The sequence below is a fragment of the Cherax quadricarinatus genome, chromosome 28 (assembly GCF_038502225.1).
Source record: "Cherax quadricarinatus isolate ZL_2023a chromosome 28, ASM3850222v1, whole genome shotgun sequence".
Taxonomy (NCBI): Eukaryota; Metazoa; Arthropoda; class Malacostraca; order Decapoda; family Parastacidae; genus Cherax; species Cherax quadricarinatus.
In genome coordinates, this window is record NC_091319.1 from 3,236,277 (window position 1) to 3,260,595 (window position 24,319).

The 24,319-nt window shown below is 40.9% G+C and overlaps 1 protein-coding gene across 1 annotated transcript; it reads left to right on the top strand.

The window, feature by feature from the left end:
• Positions 1–9,451: 9,451 nt before the first annotated feature.
• Positions 9,452–17,379, top strand: LOC138853352 (uncharacterized). The gene is made up of 6 exons (XM_070089552.1): positions 9,452–9,709; positions 10,541–10,771; positions 11,465–11,695; positions 12,948–13,331; positions 13,902–14,029; positions 17,160–17,379. Exons 1-6 carry the CDS (start codon positions 9,500–9,502, stop codon positions 17,248–17,250), a joined length of 1,275 nt encoding a protein of 424 aa, XP_069945653.1. The 5' UTR covers positions 9,452–9,499; the 3' UTR covers positions 17,251–17,379.
• Positions 17,380–24,319: the final 6,940 nt, after the last annotated feature.

The following is a 24,319-nucleotide window of genomic DNA, read 5'->3' on the forward strand; positions in this document are numbered from 1 at the left end:
CAATGAGAGAGACATCCCGCGGTGTATATATCCTTTTTCCCTCTAATATTAGGTAAAAAGCAAAAGAATATTGGAAAATTTTCATCATTAGAAATTGAGAGAGGCAAACAGTGCTTACTGAAGGGCAAACAGTGCTTACTGGAGGCCAAACAGTGCTTACTGGAGGCCAAACAGTGCTTACTGGAGGCTAAACAGCGCTTACTGGAGGCCAAACAGTGCTCACTGGAAGCGAAACGGTGCTTACTGGAGGGAAAACAGCGCTTACTGGAGGCCAGTGTTTACCGGAGGCCTAACAGTGCTTACTGGAGGGCAAACAGTGCTTACTGGAGGCAAAACAGTGTTTACCGGAGGCCTAACAGTGCTTACTGGAAGCCAAACAGTGCTTACTGGAGGCCAAACAGTGTTTACCGGAGGCCTAACAGTGCTTACTGGAGGCCAAACAGTGCTTACTGGAGGCCAAACAGTGTTTACCGGAGGCCTAACAGTGCTTACTGGAGGGCAAATTGCCTCTCAGCTTTGAAAAAACACAGCTCTACTATCTAAATCAAAACTGACTACCTTTCCCCTTCGTAATGACGCAGCACCTACCAAACTACCTAGCTCCCTACTTAACGACCCAGCCCCTACCTGACTACCTAGCCTCTACATAACGACCCAGTCACTACCTGGTCACTCACTGTCTGGCCACCTTAAACCAGTCACTGCCTGGTGGTCACAAAGTGACTACCTGGTGGTCAGAAAGTCACTACCTGGTGGTCACCCAGTCACTGCCTGGTGGTCACCCAGTCACTACCTGGTGGTCACCCAGTCACTACCTGGTGGTCACCCAGTCACTACCTGGTGGTCACACAGTCACTACCTGGTGGTCACACAGTCACTACCTGGTGGTCACACAGTCACTACCTGGTGGTCACCAAGTCACTACCTGGTGGTCAGCCAGTCACTACCTAGTGGTCACCCAGTCACTACCTGGTGGTCACCCAGTCACTACCTAGTGGTCACCCAGTCACTATCTAGTGGTCACCCAGTCAATACCTGGTGGTCATCCAGTCACTACCTGGTGATCACCCAGTCACTACCTAGTGGTCACCCAGTCACTACCTGGTGGTCACCCAGTCACTACCTGGTGGTCACCCAGTCACTACCTGGTGGTCACCCAGTCACTACCTGGTGGTCACCCAGTCACTACCTGGTGGTCACCCAGTCACTACCTGGTGGTCAGCCAGTCACTACCTGGTGGTCAGCCAGTCACTACCTGGTGGTCAGCCAGTCACTACCTGGTGGTCAGCCAGTCACTACCTGGTGGTCAGCCAGTCACTACCTGGTGGTCAGCCAGTCACTACCTAGTGGTCACCCAGTCACTACCTAGTGGACACCCAGTCACTACCTGGTGGTCAGCCAGTCACTACCTGGTGGTCAGCCAGTCAATACCTGGTGGTCAGCCAGTCACTACCTGGTGGTCAGCCAGTCAATACCTGGTGGTCAGCCAGTCACTACCTGGTGGTCAGCCAGTCACTACCTAGTGGTCACCCAGTCACTACCTAGTGGTCACCCAGTCACTACCTGGTGGTCAGCAAGTCACTACCTGGTGGTCAGCCAGTCACTACCTGGTGGTCAGCCAGTCACTACCTAGTGGTCACCCAGTCACTACCTGGTGGTCAGCCAGTCACTACCTGGTGGTCAGCCAGTCACTACCTGGTGGTCACTCGTGGTCTATGGGCAGGAATCTCTACAGGTCAACAAACTGGAACAATTTCAACATTTCTTAACCATGGCAGCCAACACATCACATTACACTGCTCTTCTTGTCTTACTGGAAGTTATTATGCCTACTTCTTACTTTTTCTTTAAGACGATTGTGTCTGACTTGTTGGGTTTTGCTTTTAGAGTTATTTCTTAATTTTTTTTTTTTGCTTTTTTTATTGTCCCGCTGCTTTTTTTAAAGTCTTTATAATTTTTTTTACTGTTTCGATGATGTTTTAGTCCTTTTTTTAACTGCATTGTTGGCTACTTTACCCTTTTTTCTGTTCGGTCTGTTAACTAGCACAAAAAAAAAGTATCTGGTTGATATATTTGGTTTTTCATTGTCTTTTGTTTTTTTTAAAGCAATGGCTTTAAGTTGGAAAAATTCAGATTCGGGAAGAATATAGGTGAGCACTGGTTTGGTAATAGAGTTGTGGATGAGTGGAACAAACTCCCGAATACAGTTATAGAAGCTAAAACGTTGTGTTGTTTTAAAAATAGGTTAGATAAATACATGAGTTAGTGTGGGTGAGTGTGAATTGGACCTAACTAGCTTGTGCTACTAGGTCAGATGCCGTGCTCCTTCCTTAAGTGAATGTGACCTGACCTGACTAGGTTAAAGCATTGACTTAAGCCGGTAGGAGAATTGGACTTGCCTCGCATGGGCCAGTAGGCCTGTTTCAGTGTTCCTACTTTCCTATGTTCTTATGTTCTAGTTGCAGGCTTTGCCTGTCCACGTGGACCACGGTGAAGGCAGGAAAAGTGTATCGAAATTGAACAACAGTGGTTCTCTCATCTGCCAGATTACCACACGCTTCTCTGGGACCTGCCTGGGCGCTTCTCTGAAGGTTCAACACTATAGCAACTATGAGGTGAATGGTCTAGAGGCTATAACGTCAGTATATATATATATATATAGAAGATAAGATTTTCTTCGGATTTTTAACTCTGGAGTGTTAGCCACCCAGGATAACCTAGGAAAGTCAGTGCGTTATCGAGGACTGTCGAGCTTATTTCCACTGGGGTCCTCAATCTTGTCCCCCAAGATGCGACCCACACCAATCGATTAACACCCAGGTACCTACTTGCTGCTAGGTGAACACGACAACAGGTGTAAGGAAACACGTCGAAATATTTTCACCCCGCCGGGGATCGAACCCGGGCCCTCCGTGTGTGAAGCGAGAGCTTTAGCCACCAGGCCACCGAACGAGTGGTATTTAATCAATAACAGCACTGCTGAGCGTTAAGTGTGATTTTCGCTCACCATGAGGCGAGCCAAAACGACATGGGTTCGAATCCTTGGCTAGTCGCAGTGCTGTTATTGATTAAATACCACTCGTTCGTGGTTACAATAATATATAGACTGCTCGTAGAGGTTTGTACACTAAACTGGGAGGAGAATGAAATTAGCTCAGAGGCACCCACATCACAGTGTGTCCTCAGATCAAGGTAAAACACTTAGCTCTGCTGGGTGCTTGGTTCTTGTAGGATTGCGCGGTCTTGTGGGTTAGAGCGTCATGTGTGATTTTCGCTCACCGTGAGGCGGGCCAAAGCAAAATGGGTTCGAATCTTCGGCTAATCGCAGTGCTGTTAGAGTATATATATATATATATATATATATATATATATATATATATATATATATATATATATATATATATATATATATGCAATAAAATCACATTAAACAGGTGATATCAGAACATGCAAAACAACCACTGTGAAAGAATAGTGAAATTCCAAGCGCTTTCGTGACTTCTCACATTATCAAGGAACTATAAAAACAATACATCAAAGGAAGGCATATAAAGGGTCAAGACTACACCTCACCATGACATCCCACAACAAAGAAACTCCTGACGCGTGACGACACCCGACTCATAAGAAAGGAGGAACACTGCAGTAGGTCTGTTCGCCCATACCAGGCAGGTCCTTCGCAATCCATCCCACTAACAAAATATTTGCCCAACCCTAGTGCTCCACCCAAGAATTAAGATTAATTATTTGTTTAATGCAGTATTAAATTCTTTCCCAATTATATTAATTATAAATGAATAATTTATATAAACCAAGGAAATATTCTTTTTATTGCCAAAACTGCCTTTTATGAAACAAGATTCAATTATATTCCTGTCGACCATGGACTTGCTTGATACAACTTTCTCAACTTTTTGAATATTAATTGAATGGTTAAAATCTTTTACATGAATAAATAGAGCATTGGAATCTTGTCCAGTTCTAATGCTATATTTATGTTGTTTTAATGTAAGTTCGAGATTTTTACCAGTTTGACCGTAATAAACTTTATCGCAAATTTTACAAGGAATCTTATAGACACATCCATCAGCATTTTGGGGGGAAATCTTCAGTTGTAGCTACACTGAGAGTAAAAGGTAGATGGGATACAAGGAGAACAGAAGCATTAGGGAAGAGAGAGGTGAAGGTTTATAAACTAAAAGAGGAGGCAGTTAGGGTAAGATATAAACAGCTATTGGAGGATAGATGGGCTAATGAGAGCATAGGCAATGGGGTCGAAGAGGTATGGGGTAGGTTTAAAAATGTAGTGTTAGAGTGTTCAGCAGAAGTTTGTGGTTACAGGAAAGTGGGTGCGGGAGGGAAGAGGAGTGATTGGTGGAATGATGATGTAAAGAGAGTAGTAAGGGAGAAAAAGTTAGCATATGAGAAGTTTTTACAAAGTAGAAGTGATGCAAGGAGGGAAGAGTATATGGAGAAAAAGAGAGAGGTTAAGAGAGTGGTGAAGCAATGTAAAAAGAGAGCAAATGAGAGAGTGGGTGAGATGTTATCAACAAATTTTGTTGAAAATAAGAAAAAGTTTTGGAGTGAGATTAACAAGTTAAGAAAGCCTAGAGAACAAATGGATTTGTCAGTTAAAAATAGGAGAGGCGAGTTATTAAATGGAGAGTTAGAGGTATTGGGAAGGTGGAGGGAATATTTTGAGGAATTGTTAAATGTTGATGAAGATAGGGAAGCTGTGATTTCATGTATAGGACAAGGAGGAATAACATCTTGTAGGAGTGAGGAAGAGCCAGTTGTGAGTGTGGGGGAAGTTCGTGAGGCAGTAGGTAAAATGAAAGGGAGTAAGGCAGCCGGGATTGATGGGATAAAGATAGAAATGTTAAAAGCAGGTGGAGATATAGTTTTGGAGTGGTTGGTGCAATTATTTAATAAATGTATGGAAAAGGGTAAGGTACCTAGGGATTGGCAGAGAGCATGCATAGTTCCTTTGTATAAAGGCAAAGGGGATAAAAGAGAGTGCAAAAATTATAGGGGAATAAGTCTGCTGAGTATACCTGGTAAAGTGTATGGTAGAGTTATTATTGAAAGAATTAAGAGTAAGTCGGAGAATAGGATAGCAGATGAACAGGAGGCTTTAGGAAAGGTAGGGGGTGTGTGGACCAGGTGTTTACAGTGAAACATATAAGTGAACAGTATTTAGATAAGGCTAAAGAGGTCTTTGTGGCATTTATGGATTTGGAAAAGTAGTATGACAGGGTGGATAGGGGGGCAATGTGGCAGATGTTGCAAGTGTATGGTGTAGGAGGTAGGTTACTGAAAGCAGTGAAGAGTTTTTAGGAGGATAGTGAGGCTCAATTTAGAGTATGTAGGAAAGAGGGAAATTATTTCCCAGTAAAAGTAGGCCTTAGACAAGGATGTGTGATGTCACCGTGGTTGTTTAATATATTTATAGATGGGGTTGTAAAAGAAGTAAATGCGAGGGTCTTGGCAAGAGGCGTGGAGTTAAAAGATAAAGAATCACACACAAAGTGGGAGTTGTCACAGCTGCTCTTTGCTGATGACACTGTGCTCTTGAGAGATTCTGAAGAGAAGTTGCAGAGATTGGTGGATGAATTTGGTAGGGTGTGCAAAAGAAGAAAATTAAAGGTGAATACAGGAAAGAGTAAGGTTATGAGGATAACAAAAAGATTAGGTGATGAAAGATTGAATATCAGATTGGAGGGAGAGAGTATGGAGGAGGTGAATGTATTCAGATATTTGGGAGTGGACGTGTCAGCGGATGGGTCTATGAAAGATGAGGTGAATCATAGAATTGATGAGGGGAAAAGAGCGAGTGGTGCACTTAGGTGTCTGTGGAGACAAAGAACTTTGTCCTTGGAGGCAAAGAGGGGAATGTATGAGAGTATAGTTTTACCAACGCTCTTATATGGGTGGGAAGCATGGGTGATGAATGTTGCAGCGAGGAGAAGGCTGGAGGCAGTGGAGATGTTATGTCTGAGGGCAATGTGTGGTGTGAATATAATGCAGAGAATTCGTAGTTTGGAAGTTAGGAGGAGGTGCGGGATTAGCAAAACTGTTGTCCAGAGGGCTGAGGAAGGGTTGTTGAGGTGGTTCGGACATGTAGAGAGAATGGAGCGAAACAGAATAACTTCAAGAGTGTATCAGTCTGTAGTGGAAGGAAGGCGGGGTAGGAGTCGGCCTAGGAAAGGTTGGAGAGAGGGGGTAAAGGAGGTTTTGTGTGCGAGGGGCTTGGACTTCCAGCAGGCATGCGTGAGCGTGTTTGATAGGAGTGAATGGAGATAAATGGTTTTTAATACTTGACGTGCTGTTGGAGTGTGAGCAAAGTAACATTTATGAAGGGGTTCAGGGAAACCGGCAGGTCGGACTTGAGTCCTGGAGATGGGAAGTACAGTGCCTGCACTCTGAAGGAGGGGTGTTAATGTTGCAGTTTAAAAACTGTAGTGTAAAGCACCCTTCTGGCAAGACAGTGATGGAGTGAATGATGGTGAAAGTTTTTCTTTTTCGGGCCACCCTGCCTTGGTGGGAATCGGCCAGTGTGATAATAAAAAAAAATAATTCTTCATCAAAAGTTTTTTTTACTGTATCAAGATTTTTAAATACAACTTTAATATTAAAAGTCTTAAGAAGAGAAGGCATATCAACAAAGTTTTCATGGTAAGGGAGAACCAACATATTTTTAGTTGAATAAGGCTGGTTGTCCCTTTTTGGATTGTAATAAGTAATTTTAGCAATTTTAAAAGAATTGTCAATTATGTTTCTTGGGTATTTCAAATTAGCTATTACATAAATTTTGGATATTTCTTCATCTATGAACTCTGGACTACAAATTCGCAAAGCTCTCAAAAACATTGATGAGAAAACAGACAGTTTGACTCTATCTTGATGTGAAGAATAATAGTGGACATAGGAACAGTTATTTGTAGGTTTTCTGTAAATTTTATATTGAAGTCATTATTACCTTTAATAATTAAAACATCTAGAAGAGGCAATGAGTTATTTTCCTCAAACTCATCAGTAAAGTTTATAGAATGGGCTGAGCTATTTAATTTGCCAAGGAAATGGTTTATATCTACATTCTTAGGCATAAAACACAAAATATCATCAACATATCTGAACCATATATATATATATATATATATATATATATATATATATATATATATAATATATATATATATATATAATCTTCTTTCAACAAACCGGCAGTATCCCACCAAGGCAGGGTGGCCCAAAAAGAAAAACAAAAGTTTCTCTTTTCAAATTTAGTAATTTATACAAGAGAAGGGGTTACTAGCCCCTTGCTCCTGGCATTTTAGTCGCCTCTTACAACACGCATGGCTTACGGAGGAAGAATTCTGTTCCACTTCCCCAAGAACTAGTAAGAAAATAGAAGAAAACCCAGGGAGGGGGTGTATATATATGCTTGTACATGTATGTGTAGCGTGACCTAAGTGTAAGTAGAAGTAGCAAGACATACCTGAAATCTTGTATGTTTATGAGACAGAAAAAAGACACCAGAAATCCTGCCATTATGTAAAACAATTACAGGCTTTCGTTCTACACTCACTTAGCAGGACGGTAGTACCTCCCTGGGTGGTTGCTGTCTACCAACCTACTACCTAGGATATATATATATCTCGTGCCTAATATGTAAAACTGGTCAATTAGCAAGAACTCATATATATATATAAATTTATATATATATATATATATATATATATATATATATATATATATATATATATATATATATATATATATATATATATATGTATGTATATATGTAGGTATGATATAGCACGTAATAAAAGTAGTTTATTAGATTATGTATTGGTAGATTAAAGCGTGCTGGGAAGGCTACAGGTGGACATGTTTATAGAGGGGCAACGGATATATCGGATCATTATTTAGTTGTAGCTACAGTTAGAGTACGAGGTAGATGGGACAAAAGGAAAATGGGAGCAGCAAGTAAGAGAGAGGTGAAAGTGTATAAACTAAGGAAGGAGGAAGTTCGGGTGAAACATAAGCAACTATTGGTAGAAAGGTGGGCTGGTGCAAGCATGAGTAGTGGGGGAGTTGAAGAGGGTTGGAATAGTTTTAAAAATGCAGTATTAGAATGTGGGGCAGAAGTTTGTGGTTATAGGAGGGTGGGGGCAGGAGGAAAGAGGAGTGATTGGTGGAATAATGAAGTAAAGGGTGTGATAAAAGAGAAAAAGGTAGCTTATGAGAGGTTTTTACAAAGCAGAAGTGTTATAAGAAGAGCAGAGTATATGGAGAGTACAAGAAAGGTGAAGAGAGTGGTGAGAGAGTGCAAAAGGAAATCAGATGAAAGAGTGGGAGAGGCACTGGCAAGAAATTTTGATGAAAAGAAAAAAAAATTGGAGTGAGTTAAACAAGTTAAGAAAGCCTAGAGAACGAATGGATTTGTCAGTTAAAAACAGAGTAGGGGAGTTAGTAGATGGGGAGATGGAGGTTTTGGGTAGATGGCGAGAATATTTTGAGGAATTTTTAAATGTTGAGGAAGAAAGGAAAGCGGTAATTTCATGCACTGGTCAGGGAAGTATACCATCTTTTAGGAGTGAAGAAGAACAGGATGTGAGTGTGGGGGAGGTGCGTGAGGCATTACGTAGAATGAAAGGGGGTAAAGCAGCTGGAACTGACTGAATCATGACAGAAATGTTAAAAGCAGGGGGGGATATAGTGTTGGAGTGGTTGGTATTTTTGTTTAATAAATGTATGAAAGAGGAGAAGGTACCTAGGGATTGGCGGAGAGTATGTATAGTCCTTTTATTTAAAGGGAATGGGGGACAAAGAGATTGTAAAAATTTTAGGGAAATAAGTTTACTGAGTATAGCAGTCTCTGAAAGAGGAAACTGGCCGCCCTGTGGTCCTTGGTTTCTATGATGAGTTTTTCACCCAGCTCTTTGTGGAACTTTAGAGCACACTTACCCCATACTACAAGGGTCTCCGACCCTATATATATATATATATATATATATATATATATATATATATATATATATATATATATATATATATATATATAATATATATATAATATATATATATATATATATATATATATATATATATATATATATATATATATATATAATATATATAGTTCAACATAAAATAAATCACTTTTTTCTACCATTTTAAACTTAAAGTTGTCTGTATTTCATAGAGTATAGACAACGAGACTTAATTTTAATCCTTGCTTCAAGGATTAAATCATTCTTGAAGTTAGTGTACAGATAAACTGCGGACTTAATGATCTACGCACTGTTAATGAGACTTAAACCTAATTATCTAACTTTCTTTTGGGACATGTTTAAACAAATCATGTTTTCGAGAAGAAGAGGTGGTTGTCCTGACCAAGAAATGGCAGTCTCGGTTAATCGAAGAATTTTTGGTTTATTGCAGGAGTCTCAACTCTTATTTCATCTGCTGGACAAGGAGCTGCAGACTAGTTACAATGCCGCTATTTTGTTGTGTTTGTGTTGCCTTATGTTATTATCTTATGGTGCAGACAACCAATACTCTCAAAACATGGCGCTTCATAACCCAAATCTTCAACACACAACACCTCGCTACCTTCACCCAGAACACAAGAGGAGACGCAGTGTTGGATCAAACACAGCACAACGCCTCCAGGACCATCACAACCCACAAGATGAAGGAAAAGGTAAGATTCACTGCTCGTATCTAACCCACAACTTGGAGAGGGAAACTTGAAGACATTTTTATCCCTTCTTGACGTACAGTGTTTCTCGATAGGGAGAAACACTGTCCAGGTTTCATTTGAAGTTTACGGGTTGTTAATTTGTGGGTTAGTTGTAAATTTATGGATTAGTTGTAAATTTATGGATTAGTTGTAAATTTGTTGGTTAGTTGTAAATTTACGGGTTATTTGCAAGTTGTAAGTCTTGTAAGACAGGAGTAATAAATACATAAGTATCAATCAAGTCAAATAAAATATATCCACGTTCACAATACATCTCCCAAGTACACAATACATCTCCCACGTACACAATACATCTCTCACGTACGCTATACACGCAGCCGCTCATACACCTGTTTCATGAAAGTAGTGAAACTAGGAGCTGAGACTCGACCACTGCAACCGATCGTTTCTATCTGCTTTTAATATCAGTCCTTATCTCCTCCCTGGCGTGGTGATTAACCGTCATTATTATGTCCACCTTTAATCTAAAGTTTTCTTCTTAAAACAATGCATCGTATTTTCTCTTCTCTGTTATTCCTGTTACTTGGGTGTCGTAGATGCAGTTCTATATGTCTATCTCTCTATTTCTGTCTCTCTCTCTCTCTCTCTCTCACCCTGACAAATTACCTTGGGTATTCCGCCAACTTTTCCAACAGTTACTGCTGTCTTAACATTGATATCAAATGCTCGTCCATCCTTTATAGCCTCTACCTTGCTTATATATCAGACATTTCATTTTGTTTTCCATCCAAAGGTCGTGACTAACAATACTGTCTTTACACTTATGTACAGGAATTTCTTCCCTGGTGGGAGAGTGGTGAATGTGACTGTGTCGACGATGACTGTGTTCCGGGATTATTATCCCGTAAAACATTTCCTCGGGTGGCCTCAAGCATCTCCATGGTGGGCGGCACCTGTGGGCGGCGGTCATGGGCGGCGGGGGGTGGCCAGAGGGTGGTGTCTCTCTCACTCTACGGTCACAACCCTGAGTACTGGAGAGGACTCAACGACATTATCACACAGGTATAAAACTAAGTTGATAACTATTTACAAAGGAGTTGAAATCTAGAGCTGGTGCGCCCATATTATGAGGCATTTTTGCTTGACGAAGAAAACACTACTGGCAATCTTGTAAATATAGCTACAATACGAGTGATGGTAAATGTATTTTTCTTTTTTTTGACACCACTCTGCCTTAGTATTATAAATAAATATGATAAACGCTAAATCGGTACAACTAAATCAGGTGCAACATCTGTCAGGAGACAGGTGTTGCACCTGATCACCTAGCAGTAAATAGTATCCAGATGTAAATAGGTACCGAGAAGTGGGTGGCATCCTGGGAAACGAGGTAGATAAGGATGAGCTTTGCAGTGAGTTGAGGTAGGATAACAGCTCTTAGTCTGCAAATGAGCTGAGGTAAAATAAATGTTTTTAATGTTTAGATGAGCTGAAACAGGATAACAGTTCTCAGTTTGTGAATGAGTTAAGATAACAGCTTTTCACCTGCAATTTCCATTGTTTCGTGTATCGTGTAGTGCGAAACCGAGGCTTTGTTATCTCAAGCAAACTTTTCGCAAAGGCTCGACCTTTAATAAAGCTCGACCTTGTGCGAAACGATGGTCAAAACTAATAAAGGCTTCTTCGTTGTTACCTGATTTTGCAGTCGCTTGTAACATTGTTCCCTCGGTGTGATTCGACAAGTTTACTTTCCAGGTAGGTCGTGTGTACCCGGGGTGGAGGGTACGCCTGTATACTGACCCCCGTGGGCGTGGCAGGATCCTGTGCCCCCTGCTACACGCCCACGCCCACTTCGATGTGTGTGACATCACTCGCCTTCCCCCACCTCTGGGTGACCTGTCAGCCGTCAATCCAATGATGTGGCGGGTGGCTCCCCTGGGGGATGTTCAGGTGACTGTTCTCCAGCTACGGGATACTGATTCCATGGTACGTAGGTGATATTAAGAATGATTAGGTGACTTGATGTTACATAGGTGGTGTTCAAAGCGCGTCAGCAACGCGTATGTGACTATCAAATAAGTAGGTCACTCCTAAGTGACGTAGGTGATGCTTAAGTAACCCTGCATGGTACGTAGGTGATACTTCAGGGTGTCTTGGTGATGCTTAGGTGACGTATGTGGTGACTACCAAGTCCCTCAACTATCTACTCAAATTCCTGATCCTTTCAGGTATTTGAGTAGATAGTTTCGCTCTATTTTCGGCTCTACGTAGAGCGAAACGTTGCCCCAGTAAATGCTTGTTCTCCTACGTGTGCATTTTTTACTATAAATATTAAAAGCAAGACGTAAGAAAATGTAGGTATGATTATTTTTTGGTGGGTAATTGATAATTTATTATATATTATTCTTATTTGTTAATTAATAATGATAGGCTAATATTGTTTATTTACAAATTTACACAGTCCTTTTTGGAACGAATTTCGGGAAAATGTAGTTTTTTTTAATATGATATTTTATATGGTATTTTATATGAATTTATGGCTATACTATGCACAGTATTTCGGGCAGTCGGAAAATATAATGGTAATTTTTACTGGATTTGTTTTTACCATCAATTTTAAAAATTACATCTTTCAGTCGTCCTTTAGAAAGAGGTAAAATTTAGATAAATTTGGAAATCAGATGTGATTTAGAAAGTGGTGTGTTAATGTTAACTGTGCCAGCCATATTGTGCGTACTGGTACTGTGTTGAAACACCGCCTCAGTAGTCTTCAAGTGACCTTCCTTTTCTTTATCTATTACATAGCAGTTTTTTCCTCCTGTATCTGCTGAAGAGGTCCTCGGGTGAAGGTCGAGATTAGAGTAATATGCATCCTACATCCATCCTGTGGGTGATAGTCAAAAGATTACAGAGGTACATAAAGGATCCAGGGACTGGACACCAAAGTTTTGATAGCTGAACAAGTTACAGTGATAATGAATTATTTACATGTTTATATCTGGTTACAATCGTTGACAACTATTTTTTCTGCTTCTATCTCCTGGTTGGGGGAGATAGCTTGTCAGTGAGGGTGTGTACATGTGCCGAATAAAGGTTACGTACTCTTTGCATGCCACATTGTTCCTTCTTAAAGGCAAGTGGTTGTTGGACAATTGTTCATTATATATTAATGTTAAGGGCGACTATAACCTTCTCATATGGGAATATGACTTTAAAACCCTTATAATCTGCCTAACAGATAATTCAGCGTGAGGTGGATGCCGTGAGGGATTGGCTCTCCTCTGACAAACAGTTTCACATAATGCGGGACCATCCCAACCACGACTTTGCTCTCATGGGTGGTTTGTGGGGTGTCCGCTGGGACCCGGACCCTACGGAACCAGCTGCCCGAAACCAGGATCCGAGTGCGATTAGTCTCGCTGGCCGGAGTCAGTATCCGGGTTCAACAGGACTCCCTATCGGAGACCAAGGATCGGACCCTACAAGATTCGCTGACAGAAATCAAGTCACGGATAACACAAGATATACCGGCCATTTTTTGGCAGTCTTCAGAGACATTATGTTGACAAAAGCAAAGGATAAGGAGAAGCAGATGTATGGAGGTGATATATATATATTGGAAGTGAGTGTGAGGAGCCATTTTGCCTCAACTTAAACCTTCTGTAACAATCTTCACGGGTCATACTATGTTATACTAACTTTATCATACTAACTCATTTTGTCTTCACGATAATCACTTCTCGCTCATGGAATTATAGAACATTGTTAGTCAGTTCAACCGATTAAAAAAAGTATATTGTAAAATCTTTATTACTAAATATATGAAGACATAAATTATGAAGAAGTTTTGTGAAATAAACAAAAAAGAATTGGATGTAGTGTTAGTCTACTCAGTCAGTGATATACTGATGATGGTAACCGTAGAGACATGGGTATCTCTCAGTGTATACTCCTGGAGTCTACTTTAATATTGCTTTGGCTTTTAATATATTGTAGATGTTAGTGTACGTGTAATCTGCCTTCCTCTTCTTCTTCTTCTTCTTCTTCTTCTTCTTCTTCTTCTTCTTCTTTTATTATTATTATTATTATTATTATTATTATTATTATAAAGTTTCAATTGCCAGGGTAATTAGCACAGTAATATCAAGCCTTAATTGTCATTACACAGGACTAATAGCCCTACCCTCCTCAGGAGATACTGTGGCCGGTCATGCAGTTTCGTGTGCTGACGCATGACAGTTACTACTGTGGAGACTATGAGAACGACACCGTGCCTTGGCCAACACAGAGGGTAGACGGTCGTTTTGCTGGCTTCCGCAGGTCAGTTGGTCAGGTCTATGCTGCCTTTCTGGAGGAATTAGTAGACGAAGTTGTCAAAAACAAATGGCTAAAATGAGGTTTTAGTGAAAATATTAGCCAAAAATTGCCATTTTTTTTTAATTCTTAACTGGTATCCAAATCTTCATCTTATGAATTAGGTGTTGGATATATGGGAAAGGAGGAAGTGGAGAAAGATAAAGCAAAATTAAAGAGAGACGAAGAATAAGGGATAGGAAAAAATAGAATGCTAGAAATTACTAGATAAACAAGAGTTGTAAACAACAGAAGACTATTGATTAAACTAAATATTACAGACTAAAATAAAGATACGCCTTAATTCAAGAACTTCTTAATTTATTTTCAAATCCCGAAAATCACGGGACAGAAAAATCGTCATTAAGTAAAACACTGATGAAAGAAAATAAACCAATGCATTATTTAATTTTACAAAACTACCGGCCATTCTTATAATCATAAAATAATTGTTTAAAACTTTATGAAAAAAAAATTATTATTTATTTTGCAGAATTAGATTCAAAACTAAAGTATAATTGTCACAGGAATAATTTTAGAAGAAACTGGTGAGTGGAAGACGGCTTAGACAGGAGCTGCACTCAGTGTATATAAAACTTGTACTCAGTGTATATAAAACTTGCACTCAGTGTATATAAAACTTGCACTCAGTGTATATAAAACTTGTACTCAGTGTATATAAAACTTGCACTCAGTGTATATAAAACTTGCACTCAGTGTATATAAAACTTGCACTCAGTGTATATAAAACTTGCACTAGGTGTATATAAAACTTGCACTCAGTGTATATAAAACTTGTACTCAGTGTATATAAAACTTGCACTAGGTGTATATAAAACTTGCACTCAGTGTATATAAAACTTGCACTCAGTGTATATAAAACTTGTACTAGGTGTATATAAAACTTGCACTCAGTGTATATAAAACTTGCACTCAGTGTATATAAAACTTGCACTCAGTGTATATAAAACTTGTACTAGGTGTATATAAAACTTGCACTCAGTGTATATAAAACTTGCACTCAGTGTATATAAAACTTGCACTCAGTGTATATAAAACTTGCACTCAGTGTATATAAAACTTGCACTCACTGTATATAAAACTTGTACTAGGTGTATATAAAACTTGCACTCAGTGTATATAAAACTTGCACTCAGTGTATATAAAACTTGCACTCAGTGTATATAAAACTTGCACTCAGTGTATATAAAACTTGCGCTCAGTGTATATAAAACTTGTACTAGGTGTATATAAAACTTGCACTCAGTGTATATAAAACTTGCACTCAGTGTATATAAAACTTGCACTCAGTGTATATAAAACTTGCACTCAGTGTATATAAAACTTGCACTAGGTGTATATAAAACTTGCACTCAGTGTATATAAAACTTGCACTCAGTGTATATAAAACTTGACTCAGTGTATATAAAACTTGCACTCAGTGTATATAAAACTTGCACTCAGTGTATATAAAACTTGCACTCAGTGTATATAAAACTTGCACTCAGTGTATATAAAACTTGCACTAGGTGTACATAAAACTTGCACTCAGTGTATATAAAACTTGACTCAGTGTATATAAAACTTGACTCAGTGTATATAAAACTTGCACTCAGTGTATATAAAACTTGACTCAGTGTATATAAAACTTGCACTCAGTGTATATAAAACTTGACTCAGTGTACATAAAACTTGTACTCAGTGTATATAAAACTTGCACTCAGTGTATATAAAACTTGCACTAGGTGTATATAACACTTGACTCAGTGTACATAAAACTTGTACTCAGTGTATATAAAACTTGCACTCAGTGCATATAAAACTTGCACTCAGTGTATATAAAACTTGCACCCAGTGTATATAAAACTTGCACTCAGTGTATATAAAACTTGACTCAGTGTATATAAAACTTGACTCAGTGTATATAAAACTTGCACTCAGTGTATATAAAACTTGACTCAGTGTATATAAAACTTGCACTCAGTGTATATAAAACTTGACTCAGTGTATATAAAACTTGCACTCAGTGTATATAAAACTTGACTCAGTGTATATAAAACTTGCACTAGGTGTATATAAAACTTGACTCAGTGTATATAAAACTTGCACTCAGTGTATATAAAACTTTCACTCAGTGTATATAAAACTTTCACTCAGTGTATATAAAACTTGACTCAGTGTATATAAAACTTGCACTCAGTGTATATAAAACTTGCACTCAGTGTATATAAAACTTGCACTCAGTGTATATAAAACTTGCATTCACTGTATATAAAACTTGCACTCACTGTATATAAAACTTGCACTCACTGTATATAAAACTTGCACTCAGTGTATAAAAAACTTGCACTCATTGTATATAAAACTTGCACTCACTGTATATAAAACTTGCACTCACTGTATATAGAACTTGCACTCACTGTATATAAAACTTGCACTCACTGTATATAAAACTTGCACTCACTGTATATAAAACTTGCACTCAGTGCATATAAAACTTGCACTCATTGTATATAAAACTTGCACTCAGTGTATATAAAACTTGCACTAGGTGTATATAAAACTTGCACTCACTGTATATAAAACTTGCACTCAGTGTATATAAAACTTGCACTCAGTATATATAAAACTTGCACTCAGTGTATATAAAACTTGCACTCATTGTATATAAAACTTGCACTCATTGTGTATAAAACTTGCACTCAGTGTGTATAAAACTTGCACTCAGTGTATATAAAACTTGCACTCAGTGTATATAAAACTTGCACTCAGTGCATATAAAACTTGCACTCATTGTATATAAAACTTGCACTCAGTGTATATAAAACTTGCACTCAGTATATATAAAACTTGCACTCAGTGTACATAAAACTTGCACTCAGTGTATATAAAACTTGCACTCAGTGTATATAAAACTTGCACTCAGTGTGTATAAAACTTGCACTCAGTGTATATAAAACTTGCTCTCGATGAACATAAAACTTGCACTCAGTGTATGTAAAACTTGCACTCAGTGTATATAAAACTTGCACTCAGTATATATAAAACTTTCACTCGGGAAGTATACTTTAAGCTTTCTAATTATACATTTTTTTAGGTACAAGAAAAAGTTCGAGAATGAGAAAATTCCGGAAGAGTGTCCAAAGAGATGCCGACCACCAGAGCATCCTGAGTGGCACTACTGTTGAGCACAAGAGCATCCTGAGTGGCTCTACTGTTGAGCACCAGAGCATCCTGAGTGGCTCTACTGTTGAGCACCAGAGCATCCTGAGCGGCTCTACTGTTGAGCACCAGAGCATCCTGAGTGACTCTACTACCGACCATCAGAGCCTTCTGAGTGGCTGTACTGTTGAGCAACAGAGCATCCTGAGTGGCACTACTGTTGAGCACCAGAGCATCCTGAGTGGCTCTACTGTTGAGCACCAGAGCATCCTGAGTGGCTCTACTGTTGAGCACCAGAGCATCCTGAGTGGCTCTACTGTTGAGCACCAGAGCATCCTGAGTGGCTCTACTGTTGAGCACCAGAGCATCCTGAGTGGCTCTACTGTTGAGCACCAGAGCATCCTGAGTGACTCTACTACCGACCATCAGAGCCTTCTGAGTGACTGTACTGTTGAGCAACAGAGCATCCTGAGTGGCACTACTGTTGAGCACCAGAGCATCCTGAGTGGCTCTACTGTTGAGCACCAGAGCATCCTGAGTGGCTCTACTGTTGAGCACCAGAGCATCCTGAGTGGCTCTACTGTTGAACACCAGAGCATCCTGAGTGACTCTACTACCGACCATCAGAGCCTTCTGAGTGGCTGTACTGTTGAGCACCAGAGCATTCTGAGTGGCTCTACTGTTGAGCACCACAGCATCCTGAGTGGCTCTACTGCCGACCATCAGAGCATCCTGAGTGGCTGTACTGTTGACCAACAGAGCTATCTGATTGGCTTTACCGCTGAGAAGTAGAGCTCCAAGACTGGCAGTTACAAGCAACTTACAACCAGTGTAACCTGCCTTACCAACACTTAATTGTACATGTTGCCTAATGTTCTCGTGGCTGTTGTCACCGTTTGTTTACATCACTCATTGCTGTAATATCAAGGACAGTCTGCAGACTGCTGGGACCCAGAATAAAAATATTATGCATTTAGTTGCCCTTCGTTAATTCATCAGCACTTTACAATTACAGAAAATAAATCACCACTACCAGGGGCAGACGTACATTTTTGGGGCCCTGAAGCCTGAACCGTTATGGGGGCCCCTTCGCAACCCCTTCTCGTTCAGTGAATCCAAAATTTTTAAGCAATGTGGGCTAAAGTCGCTTCTGGACCCCTCGGGTATTAGGGTCCTAAAGATTAAGCTTTATTAATTTCATAGTTTATCCGCCCCTGTCCACTAGTGTAGCCTGTTTATCTTACTGAAGGTTGGGTCCCTCTCCCTTGATTCATTATGACTTTCTGTATTTTTTTATGGATGTAGTGAACACATGAATGATGTGTGTGTGTATATCTGAGCCATGAACTTAAAATTATTGTAGGGTTTTCAGAATTAAATTTTAGATGTTTTTCGTTTTTGTGTGATGGAGTATGACAGGAAATTTAACATGTGATGATATTCCATCAAATGTGACGGAATATGACAATAGAAACCATCCTGCGTTGGTTAATTAAATTTATTAACAATATGAGGATCATTAAGGCTGCATGTCACCTGTTCACCACCAGTCAAGAATACTTTATTCTCTGAAATATGGTTTAAAGTAGGTTGTCTGTATATACAATGAGAAAGACACATCTCGGGGTGTGTATATCCTTTTGCCCTCTTAATATTAGGTAAAAAACAAAAGAATATTTGAAATTTTTCATCATTAGAAATTGAGGCAAACAGTGCTTACTGAAGGGCAAACAGTGCTTACTGGAGTGCAAACAGTGCTTACTGGAGTGCAAACAGTACTTACTGCAGGCCTAACAGTGCTTACTGGAAGGCAAACAGTGCTTACTGCAGAACAAGCAATGCTTACTGGAGGGCAAACAGTGCTTACTGGAGGGCAAACAGTGCTTACTGAAGAGCAAACAGTGCTTACTGAAGAGCAAATAGTGCTTACTGGGGACCAAACAGTGCTTACTGGAGGCCAAACAGTGCTTACTGGAGGCCAAACAGTGCTTACCGGAGGCCAAACAGTGCTTACTGGAGGGCAAACAGCTCTTACTGGAGGCCAGTGTTTACTGGATGCCAAACAATGCTTACTGGAGGCCAAATAGTGCTTACTGGAGGGCAAACAGTGCTTACTGGAGGCCAAACAGTGCTTACCGGAGGCCAAACAGTGCTTACTGGAGGGCAAACAGCTCTTACTGGAGGCCAGTGTTTGCCGGAGGCCTAACAGTGCTTACTGGATGCCAAACAGCGCTTACTAGAGGCCAAACAGCGCTTACTGGAGGCCAAACAGTGCTTACTGGAGGCTAAACAGCGCTTACTGGAGGCCAAACAGTGCTCACTGGAAGCGAAACAGTGCTTACTGGAGGGAAAACAGCGCTTACTGGAGGCCAGTGTTTACCGGAGGCCTAACAGTGCTTACTGGAGGGCAAACAGTGCTTACTGGAGGCCAAACAGTGTTTACCGGAGGCCTAACAGTGCTTACTGGAGGGCAAATTGCCTCTCAGCTTTGAAAAAACACAGCTCTACTATCTAAATCAAAACATAATTTGGAAACCCAGCCCCTACCTTACTACCTATCCCCTACGTAATGACGCAGCACCTATCTTACTACCTAGCCCCTACGTAACGACCAAGCCCCTACCTAACTACCTAGCCCCTACGTAATGACCCAGCCCTTACCTAACTACCTAGCCCCTACATAACGACCCAGTCACTACCTGGTGGTCACCCAGTCACTACCTGGTGGTCACCCAGTCACTACCTAGTGGTCACCCAGTCAATACCTGGTGGTCACCCAGTCACTACCTAGTGGTCACCCAGTCAATACCTAGTGGTCACCCAGTCAATACCTGGTAGTCACCCAGTCACTACCTGGTGGTCACCCAGTCACTACCTGGTGGTCACGCAGTCACTACCTGGTGGTCACCCAGTCACTACCTGGTGGTCACCCAGTCACTACCTGGTGGTCACCCAGTCACTACCTGGTGGTCACCCAGTCAATACTTGGTGGTCACCCAGTCACTACCTGGTGGTCAGCCAGTTACTACCTGGTGGTCACCCAGTCACTACCTAGTGGTCACCCAGTCACTACCTAGTGGACACCCAGTCACTACCTGGTGGTCACCCAGTCACTACCTAGTGGTCACCCAGTCACTACCTAGTGGACACCCAGTCACTACCTGGTTGTCAGTCAGTCACTACCTAGTGGTCAGCCAGTCACTACCTGGTTGTCAGTCAGTCACTACCTAGTGGTCAGCCAGTCACTACCTGGTGGTCAGCCAGTCACTACCTAGTGGTCAGCCAGTCACTACCTGGTGGTCAGCCAGTCACTACCTGGTTGTCAGTCAGTCACTACCTAGTGGTCAGCCAGTCACTACCTGGTGGTCAGCCAGTCACTACCTGGTGGTCAGCCAGTCACTACCTAGTGGTCAGCCAGTCACTACCTGGTGGTCAGCCAGTCACTACCTGGTTGTCAGTCAGTCACTACCTGGTGGTCACCCAGTCACTACCTGGTTGTCAGTCAGTCACTACCTAGTGGTCAGCCAGTCACTACCTAGTTGTCAGTCAGTCACTACCTAGTGGTCAGCCAGTCACTACCTGGTTGTCAGTCAGTCACTACCTAGTGGTCACCCAGTCACTACCTGGTGGTCAGCCAGTCACTACCTGGTGGTCAGCCAGTCACTACCTGGTGGTCACCCAGTCACTACCTGGTGGTCACCCAGTCACTACCTGGTGGTCAGCCAGTCACTACCTGGTGGTCACTCGTGGTCTATGGGCAGGAATCTCTACAGGTCAACAAACTGGAACAATTTCAACATTTCTTAACCATGGCAGCCAACACATCACATTACACTGCTCTTCTTGTCTTACTGGAAGTTATTATGCCTACTTCTTACTTTTTCTTTAAGACGATTGTGTCTGACTTGTTGGGTTTTGCTTTTAGGGTTATTTCTTAATTTTGTTTTATTATGTTTTTTTTTTTTTTGCTGTTTTATTGTCCGGCTGCTTTTTCTAAAGTCTTCACATTATTTTTTTTTTACTGTTTCGATGATGTTATAGTCCTTTTCTTTAATTGCATCGTTGGCTATTTTACCCCTTTTTTTCTCGTCGGTCTGTTGACTAGCACAAAAAAAAATCTGGTTGATATATTGGGTTTTCACCGTCTTTTATGGGTTTAAATTATTCACTGGTTTACATGAATGTCTCCCCCCCTTTATTTGTCTGATATAACCACAGGTTGGCAGCACGTTTTCAACATTGTCAAATGTTGCATGCGTTGCAACATTCATTTTCATTCAGCAGGGAACTCACCAGTCACTAAGCAGAACGCTCACCACTCGAGCAGGAAGCTCATTACTCAATCAGGGAGCTCACCACTCAAGCAGGGAGCTCACCACTCAAGCAGGGAGCTCATTACTCAAGCAGGGAGCTCACCACTCAAGCAGGGAGCTCATTACTCAGTCAGGGAGCTCATCACTCAAGCAGGGAGCTCACCACTCAAGCAGGGAGCTCATTACTCAATAAGGGAGCTCACCACTCAGGCAGGGAGCTCAGAATTCATGCAGGGGGCTCATTACTCAAGCAGGGAGCTCATTACTCAATCAGGGAGCTCACCACTCAAGCAGGGAGCTCACCACTCAAGCAGGGAGCTCATTACTCAGTCAGGGAGCTCACCACTCAAGCAGGGAGCTCACCACTCAAGCAGGGAGCTCATTACTCAGTCAGGGAGCTCATCACTCAAGCAGGGAGCTCACCACTCAAGCAGGGAGCTCATTACTCAATCAGGGAGCTCACCACTCAGGCAGGGAGCTCAGAATTCATGCAGGGGGCTCATTACTCAAGCAGGGAGCTCATTACTCAATCAGGGAGCTCACCACTCAAGCAGGGAGCTCACCACTCAAGCAGGGAGCTCATTACTCAGTCAGGGAGCTCACCACTCAAGCAGGGAGCTCACCACTCAAGCAGGGAGCTCAGAATTCATGCAGGGGGCTCATTACTCAAGCAGGGAGCTCATCACTCAATCACGGAGCTCACCACTCAAGCATGAAGCTCAACAGTCAATAAACAGGACTCACGGGTCACATGCAGTACGTCATCCTGCTAACTGATCTTTGGGCATCCCACTCACGAATTATATTATTTAAAATAAATAACTAATATATTCTTTTTAATCTTGTTCTTCTGAAAATGTGTGTGAAGTAAATTATTTAATGTGCTATTATTTGGTACAGTTACATCTGTATTATAAATTATTTAGACTTCAAATTTACCTCACTACTCGGCACGGTTTTTGCGTGAGTGTTCAGTACGTGTTTTTATTCCTTATTATAATGTTCAGAACTTCCTTGATAAGGGCTCAGTCACTGTATAAAAGATCCAGATATTGTTGCAGGCTATGCCTGCCCACGTGGGTCACGGTAAAGGCAGGAAAAGTGTATCGAAATTACATACCAGTGGTGTAGGTGGAGGTACCACACAGTGTTTTCTGGGTATTCAGCGGTCTTCAAGTGGAAACTGGATGGATAGGTACCTCAAGTCAGTGCCTGGTCAGCCGGGTTGTGGTTAGTACGTTGGATTGTGTGCAGCCAGCAGTAACAGCCTGAAGAATTGCAGAGGTCTGAGCAAATAAATCACGTATCTTTTAATTCAGTCTTCATATCCTTCTTGATGTAATGATACTCTGGAACCATTACATCAACTCTGGAACCATTACATCAACTCTGGAACCATTACATCAACTCTGGAACCATTACATCAACTCTGGAACCATTACAACAACTCTGGAACCATTACATCAACTCTGGAACCATTACAACAACTCTGGTACCATTACATCAACTCTTGTACCATTACATCAACTCTGGTACCGTTACATGGTACTGTGGTGGATGAAACGGGAGAGGATGAAGAAAATGGAAAGGTGAAAAACGAGGCAGGAAAGAAAAATAAGCGTGAAAATTAAGAGACGTATAGGAGGAAGCGGAGAGATGAGGAAACGAAAAAAATAATCTCCATTTTATGAAATAACTTTTCCTTGACTGGCGGACGGGGTCATTAAAGGCTCGTCTCTCATCTGCCAGGTTACCACACACTCCTCTGGGACCTGCCTGGGCGCTTCTCTGAAGGTTCAACACTAAAGCAACTATGAGGTGAATGATCTAGAGGCTATAACGTCAATATATATATATATATATATATATATATATATATATATATATATATATATATATATATATATATATATATATATATATATATATATATACTGTCTCAGTTCAGCATAAAATAAATTACCTTTTTTTTCTACCATTTTAAACTTCAAGTTGTCTGTATTTCATAGAGTATAGACAACGAGACTTAATTTTAATCCTTGCTTCAAGGATTAAATCATTCTTGAAGTTAGTGTACAGTTAAACTGCGGACTTAATGATCTACTCACTGTTAATGAGACTTAATCTTAATGAATTAACTTTCTTTTGGGACATGTTTTAAGCAAATCATGTTTCCGATAAGAAGTGGTGGTTGTCGTGATCAAGACATGGCCGTCTAGGTAAATCAAAGATCTTTGGTTTATTGCAGGAGCTTCAACTCATATTTCATCTGCTGGAGGAGTTGCAGATTGGCTACAATGCCGCTCTATTGTTGTGTTTGTGTTGCCTTATGTTATTCTCTTATGGTGCAGACAACCAATACTCTCAAAACATGGCGCATCACAAACCAAATCCTCAACACGTATCTCGCTACCTTCACCCAGAACACAAGAGGAGACACAGTGTTAGACCAAACACAGCCCAAAGCCTCCAGGACCATCGCAGCCCAGAGCGTGGATGAAGAGGTAAGACTCGCTGCTCACATCTAACCCACAACTTGGAAATGAAAGCTAAAGGACGTTTTAAGTTCGTCCGTGAAGAATAATGGTTCAAGATGGACCAAGACGTCTAGTTTTCTTTCCAAATTTGCTGGTTAGTTGTAAATGATTCCAACAACGACACTGGGATTCTTAGTCTCATAAGCGTTACTTTTTCATCTGTTTTCTTTGTGTAAATTATTCCATCCAAGGGTCTGGTAATAACACCGTCTTATAAGATAGGAGCATCAAGAACACAAACGCCT

What these genes read in the sequence shown, in the direction of transcription:
- LOC138853352 (XM_070089552.1), top strand. Translation starts at nt 9,500, where the DNA reads ATGCCGCTATTTTGTTGTGTTTGTGTTGCCTTATGTTATTATCTTATG. An exon ending in TCAACGACATTATCACACAG is followed by an intron (nt 10,772 to 11,464) that starts GTATAAAACTAA and finishes TTTACTTTCCAG; the next exon opens with GTAGGTCGTGTGTACCCGGG. An exon ending in CGTTTTGCTGGCTTCCGCAG is followed by an intron (nt 14,030 to 17,159) that starts GTCAGTTGGTCA and finishes ACATTTTTTTAG; the next exon opens with GTACAAGAAAAAGTTCGAGA.